The 6,533-nt window shown below is 48.2% G+C and overlaps 2 protein-coding genes and 1 long non-coding RNA gene across 6 annotated transcripts in view; 2 read left to right on the forward strand and 1 right to left on the reverse strand.

The window, feature by feature from the left end:
- MRPS18B (mitochondrial ribosomal protein S18B) overlaps positions 1 to 2,585 on the forward strand; it is an 8,732-nt gene extending 6,147 nt beyond the window's left edge. The window contains exons 5-6 of the mRNA XM_011999075.1: positions 1,551 to 1,688; positions 2,252 to 2,585. Coding sequence (XP_011854465.1) covers positions 1,551 to 1,688; positions 2,252 to 2,547 — 434 coding nt within the window. The 3' untranslated portion in view covers positions 2,548 to 2,585. The remainder of the gene's footprint in view (positions 1 to 1,550; positions 1,689 to 2,251) is intronic.
- The window catches only part of LOC105553118, a 5,117-nt gene extending 2,067 nt beyond the window's left edge, over positions 1 to 3,050 (reverse strand). The window contains exon 1 of the long non-coding RNA XR_001008101.1: positions 2,585 to 3,050. This is a non-coding gene — a long non-coding RNA (uncharacterized LOC105553118). The remainder of the gene's footprint in view (positions 1 to 2,584) is intronic.
- A 67-nt stretch (positions 3,051 to 3,117) lies between these two features.
- ATAT1 (alpha tubulin acetyltransferase 1) overlaps positions 3,118 to 6,533 on the forward strand; it is a 29,775-nt gene continuing 26,359 nt past the window's right edge. For 3 of the 4 annotated variants that reach the window (XR_001008100.1, XM_011999072.1, XM_011999074.1), the window contains exons 1-6: positions 3,118 to 3,648; positions 4,116 to 4,176; positions 4,292 to 4,383; positions 4,507 to 4,567; positions 4,688 to 4,801; positions 4,975 to 5,076. Coding sequence is in view for 3 of the 4 variants with exons in the window: in XM_011999072.1 (XP_011854462.1) it covers positions 3,542 to 3,648; positions 4,116 to 4,176; positions 4,292 to 4,383; positions 4,507 to 4,567; positions 4,688 to 4,801; positions 4,975 to 5,076 (537 nt within the window). In the remaining variant the exon portion in view is untranslated. Of the gene's footprint in view, positions 3,930 to 4,115; positions 4,177 to 4,291; positions 4,384 to 4,506; positions 4,568 to 4,687; positions 4,802 to 4,974; positions 5,077 to 6,533 lie in introns of all 4 variants that reach the window. The other variant, XM_011999073.1, reaches the window with a different exon arrangement.

A 6,533-nucleotide genomic window follows, 5' to 3' on the forward strand; every position in this document is an offset into this window, starting at 1 on the left:
AATCGCTTGAACCCAGGAGGCAGAGGTTGCAGTGAGCTGACATTGCGCCATTGCACTCCAGCCTGGGCATCAAGAGTGAAACTCCATCTCAAAAAAAAAAAAAAAAAGGAAAAAGAAAAAAGCAAGTGCTTCTGTAAGCAAACTATCTAAATGTAGTTTTTAATTGATGAACAGTGATTAATTCCTTTCTATAGGGTCTTTTCACTTTTACAAAAGACTTCTCGCAAATTATCACATAAGTTATTTTATATCTTTGTCAATTGAATTAGATTTTCCAAACTTGGAGTTGTAAATTTAACAATTCAGGATTATATCTATTCCCTAACTACAGTCACAGGGCAAATCTGGCCCACTGCCATGTCCATTTGTTTTCATATTGTCTACAATTGCTTCCATGCTACAATGGCAGAGTTGAGTAGCTGAGACAGAGACCACAGGACCTGCAGAGTTTAAAATATTTACTATATGACTCTAGACAGAAAAATTTTGCTAACCCTGCTCTGAAGCAAGACAAATTTGCAGAGAATTTTTTTTTTGTTTTTGAGACGAAGTTTCACTCTTGTTGCCCAGGCTGGAGTGCAATGGCAGGATCTTGCCTCACTGCAACCTCTGTCTCCCAAGTTCGATTCTCCTGCCTCAGCCCCCTGAGTAGCTGGGATTACAGGCGCATACCACCATGCTTGGTGAATTTTATATTTTTAGTAGAGATGGGGTTTCTCCACGTTGGTCAGGCTGGTCTCGAACTCCCGACCTCAGGTGATCCAGCCACCTCGGCCTCCCAAAGTGTTGGTATTACAGGCGTGAACCACTGTGCCCGGTGGAGACTAATATAAATATATATTTTTTGCAACGAAATCTCATTTACTTTGTCACCCAAGGCTGGAGAGCAGTGGCGTGATCTCGGCTCACTGCAGCCTCCACCTCCTGGGTTCAAGCAATTCTCCTGCCTCAGCCTCCCATGTTGCTGGGATTACAGGCACGTGCCATTGTGCCTGGCTAATTTTTTTTGCATTTTTAGTAGAGACAGGGTTTCACCATTTTGGCCACTTTGGTCTTGAACTTCTGACTCAAGTGATCCTCCTGCCTAAGCCTCCCAAAATGCTGAGACTATAGGCATGAGCCACTGTGCCCAGCCTTGCAGAGAATAAATCTGAATTCACCATTATTGGAGGTGGCAGTACAATCAGTGTTCAGTTTGTCAAGAGTTTCTTATAGTCAAGCTGTAAAGGCTGAAGGGACTATTATTGTTACTCTCAGATTGCCTTCCCCAACTCTGAAGTCTCTTCTCTCTTTATTGAATCTTTCTCTGTGGATTGTTCAAGTCAACCCTCTAATTAACCACACTTGCCCATTAAATTGTGTTCTGCTCCCTGTCTTGGAGGCTTTACCATTAAATAGCTTCTCTATATTGGCTAGACCCTCCTAAATCTTTATCCCAGCTCTCCAAGAGATGGGAGAGATTCTTTCCATTGGGCAGATGGGGAAACTGAGGTCCTCGGAGAGGTCAGGGGAAAGGGGTCATTAGGTAAAGCCAGTCCTTCCCAATCTACTCCTCTGTCACCATACGGAAGCAGTTGTGTTCTATTATTTACTGTGCCTTAAAGAACAAGTTATTTTTCTCCCCATAGGAGTCTGTGTGAAGCAGCACAAGAGGTTGACCCAGGCCATCCAGAAAGCCAGGGATCATGGTGAGCATGAGACGGGGCACACGGCGGTTTTGTTTAGGTATAAGGAAGGTGACTTAGGGCTAGATTATGGATATAAATGCTCACACCTGTTCAAGATGGTAGCAACCAGCATGTTCTTCCTGAGTCTCTTCTGACATTCCATTGTCCCCTGTCCCTTCTCCTGAGTGTCTTACTTTATCATTATCCTGTCTCCTTGGTCTTTGTCTTTCCATCCCTTTCCCTCCTATTTTACAACTGCTGGTCTCAATGCCATAGCAAGATCATAGGAAGATCTTTATATAAATGTCTGGCCCTGGACTACATGGCACTGCTGCATAAATTAGTAAAAGGTATAGATGCAGCTTCATAGTCCTTGTTCAGGGCTGCATAGCTTTGTAAGCAAGAGCCCCAGCAGTATGTCAGCCCACATTTGCCCTCTGGGCCAGTCTCACCTGTTTGCGGTATACAACATACATAAATGTACCCAGTGGCTCTGACTGGTCCCTCCCTTTATAATCCTTTTTCTTCATCTAAACCACCCTCCTCATTCCCTCTTAAATTTCTCTTCTTTTTTAATCCCTTAGGTCTCCTCATTTACCACATCCCCCAGGTTGAACCACGGGACCGTGACTTCAGTATCTCTCATGGGGCTGTGAGTGCTACTCCGCCAGCCCCCACCCTGATCTCAGGTGACCCCTGGTACCCATGGTACAACTGGAAACAGCCACCAGAGAGAGAACTGTCACGCCTTCGCCGGCTTTACCAGGGTCATCTTCGAGAAGAGAGTGGCCCCCCACCTGAGTCAATGCCCAAGATGCCCCCTACAGCACCAGCGGAAGCCTCCTTCACTGGGCAGACAGACCCTCAGAGTGCTCTGTAGGAGCCGTAGACTGGGAAGAGAGGCCAGGCATGGTGGCTTACAAAAAAATACAAAAATTAGCTGGGTGTGGTGCTGCACGCCTGTAGTCCCAGCTATTGGGGAGGCTAAGGGAGGATCACTTGATCCCAGGAGGCGGAGGTTGTCGTGAGTTGCAGTTGCACCCCTGCAATCCAGCCTGGGTGACAAAGCCAGACCCTGTCTCAAAAAAAAGGGAAGAGAGCCAGAGGGACTAGGAGGTAATGTGTATGTAGGTTTATGTAGGTTTATATGATGGGATATCACCCTGAAGAGTTGTGTCTTTTGTAGCCAATGACAAATCCAGGAAATAATGTTGCTGATAGGGATAAATCTTGAGGCTGAGGGAGGGCAGGACAGATGTGTATGGGAAACCCCAACCCCTATATATTGTAAATAGATGGGCTGGGCTAAACATTGTTGCTGTTTCAGACTTATACCAACTCAGCTTTTACACAATAAAGCTCTACTCTCCTGTCTCTAGTTTGCTTTGGGCTGTTTACCATGAATACCATTAGCGGGGGTGGGCTGAGTGATGTTCTTTTCATATAAGCAATTGGGTGGTGCTGTGGGGAGATGAGTGGTCAGGCTTAAGCCAGCCTTGCCAGTGACGCCTGGGACTAGAAGCGGGGGATGGGCAGCTGTGCCACTCTGTCAAGATGCCTTTGTGGGTCGCCATTCCACACTCACAGCATAGCCCACTTCACTGAGGGGCTAAAAGGTTAGTGAGACACTGGGCCTAGGAAGACTGCGTTGCCATGGCACTCACTGCCGTGGGATGCAGAGATGGGAATGAGTGGCACTGCTAGGGATACAGCTGGTTTGGCAAAAAAAAAGGGGGGCCCTGGCAGTTGCCAGGACGCTAGGGGCAGGGTCTACAGGCGGGGCTCCTGGAAATAAAGACTCCCAGAGGCAGTGCGGCGAAGGGAGGGGCGGAAGTGACGTCGTGTGGGGCGGGTCCAACCGCGCACAATGGGCCATGGAGTTCCCGTTCGATGTGGACGCGCTGTTCCCGGAGCGGATCACGGTGCTGGACCAGCACCTGAGGCCCCCAGCCCGCCGACCCGGAACCACAACGCCGGCCCGGTGACAGCTCAAACCCACCCCCTGCCCCTTTTCTCCCGGTTCCTCTCCAAACCTGGTCCAGGCACCACGCCCCCTTCTCACTGACTAGTGATCGCTCCTTTTGATGTCCTGGCCTGCCTTTTTGGTGACCTCTGACCCTGGGCCTAGTGGGATTGATCAGCGCTTGGATCTGTGACCTTTCACCTCGGCCCAAAATGTCCCAACCAAAGGATGTGGTTGACCCGGCCTTTCTGCTTCCTCACAATAACCTTAAGGGAGGAGGGAGTGTACCACCTTGAAAGGTGTGACAGAAGTTTGGGTTTCAGAAGCGTGGGATGGGAAATCAGATTGGGAGACTTCCAGGCAAAGGCAGGGAGCGTTCAGTGTTAAACCTTGGTTGGAGTTGTGGCCCAGGTTCCCAGGACTGACTGCCCAGGACCCGCTAATTCAGTGAGTATCTGACGCTTTTATTTCTTCTCTTTCTCTAGTGTTGATCTACAGCAGCAAATTATGACCATTATAGATGAACTGGGCAAGGCTTCTGCCAAGGTACTGGAGAGGTTTTAGATGGAGTAAAGGGAGGACCTCTGTGGGGATGGTAGATAAGGGAGGCCTGGGTCCTTTGGAGGGACTTGCAGAAAGTCTGACTTAATCTTCCCTGCAGGCCCAGAATCTTTCCGCTCCCATCACTAGTGCATCAAGGATGCAGAGTAACCGCCATGTTGTTTATATTCTCAAAGACAGTTCAGGCCGACCGTGAGTGCCACATTCTCTTCCATCCCATACTTAATTCCTTCCTCCCTCAGCCCTTCCCCCATCTTTGACTATCTCTTACAGATAGTTACCACTAGCCTGTTCATTATTTTCCCCATTCTACAGGGCTGGAAAAGGAGCCATTATTGGGTTCATCAAAGTTGGATACAAGAAGCTCTTTGTACTGGTGAGTGTTACTGGAAGCCAGGAGTTCGTATACCTTGGTTCTTGAGAACAAAAGTGCTGGAGGTTAGGGGGCAGCAGAGATGCCGGGGGTCCTAAAACATTTTTATTGTTTCTCTCTTAGGATGATCGTGAGGCTCATAATGAGGTAGAACCACTTTGCATCCTGGACTTTTATATCCATGAGTCTGTGCAACGCCATGGCCATGGGCGAGAACTCTTCCAGTATATGTTGCAGGTATCACTTACCTCTTCACTGGTTCATCCAAACTAGGGACTCCTTTGCCATGAGCCCTTCCAGAAGCCCTGCCTCCCACCCCCCATATTCCTATGTCCTCCTGTTCCTTCTGGCTTCCTGTTGGCATGCTTTCCCCATACTTCCTCCTACCCTGAGTCTCCTGTTCCCTGCAGAAGGAGCGAGTGGAACCGCACCAACTCGCCATTGACCGACCCTCACAGAAGCTGCTGAAATTCCTGAATAAACACTACAATCTGGAGACCACAGTGCCACAGGTTAGAAGTTTCAGAGAATAGATCCCCACTGAGCATTCCCATTGAATTTATTATTTATGGCAAAGAAGTAGTGACTTATTTCCTATCACATAGGTTTCATTTTCTACAACCAGGCTCTTTGTCTTGTGGTACCATCTCTCATCCTGTAGTGACTTCTTTCTTGTCTATTTTGAGATTTTTTTTTTTTTTTTGAGATGTAGCCTCGCTGTGTCGCCCAGGCTGGAGTGCAGTGGTGCAATCTCAGCTAACTGCAACCTCCACCTCCTGGGTTCAAGCACTTCTCCTGCCTCAGCCTCCTGAGTAGCTGGTACTACAGGCATCTGCCACCACACCCAGCTAATTTTTGTATTTTTAGTAGAGACAGGGTTTCACCACGCTGGTCAGACTGGTCTTGAACTCATGGCCTCAAGTGATCTGCTCACCTCGGCCTCCCAAAGTGCTGGGATTACAGGCGTGAGCCACCGCACCCGACCCTTACCACTTTTTTTTTTTTCTTTTTTTTTTAAGATGGAGTCGCTCTGTCACCCAGACTGGAGTGCAGTGATGCAATCTCAACTCACTGCAAGCTCCGACTTCCAGGTTCACGCCATTCTCCTGCCTTAACTCCCCCTGTAGCTAGGACTACAGGCGCCCGCCACCACACCCAGCTAATTTTTTGTATTTTTAGTAGAGATTGGGTTTCAGGGTGTTAGCCAGGATGGTCTAGATCTCCTGACCTTATGATTCGCCCACCTCAGCCTCCCAAAGTGCTGTGATTACAGGCATGAGCCACCGTGCCTGGCCCCTTATGACTAATTTTCAACCCAAATATAACCAGCTCATTTTCAGTGCCTTGTTTTCACATAGTCCATTACTCATCTGGTCAGTCAGTATTTATTAAGGGTCCAGAATAATATGCATTCCCTGTCCTCATGGAACTTTGGCCTAATATGGGGAAGGAGGTCTTGTTTATAACTAAGTGCAGCAAAATGTTACTAATGCTACCCATTCATCCAATAAACATTGAGTGCCTAGCAGTGTTCTGGGCACTAGGAATGCTTTACTCAATGAAACAGACAACAGCCTGGGCAACATGGCAAAACCCTGTCTCTACAAAAAATATAGAAAAAAAAATTTAGCCAGGCATGGTGGCACGTGCCTATAGTCCTAGCTACTTGGGAGGCTGAAATGGGAGAATCGCTTGAGCCTGGGAGGCAGAGGTTGTAGTGAGCCACAATTGTGCCACTGCACTACAGCCTGGGCAACAGAGAGAGACCCTGTCTCCAAAAAAAAACAAAAACAAAAGGCCAGGTGCGGTGCGACGGCCCACGCCTGTAATCCCAGCACTTTGGGAGGCTGACATGGGCAAATACTTGAGGTCAGGAGTTTAAGACCAGCCGGGTCAACATGGTAAAACCCCATCTCTATTAAAAATACAAAAATTAGCCGGACACGGTGGCTCACGCCTGTAATCCCAG

Source organism: Mandrillus leucophaeus, unplaced genomic scaffold (genome assembly GCF_000951045.1).
Source record: "Mandrillus leucophaeus isolate KB7577 unplaced genomic scaffold, Mleu.le_1.0 Scaffold581, whole genome shotgun sequence".
Taxonomy (NCBI): Eukaryota; Metazoa; Chordata; class Mammalia; order Primates; family Cercopithecidae; genus Mandrillus; species Mandrillus leucophaeus.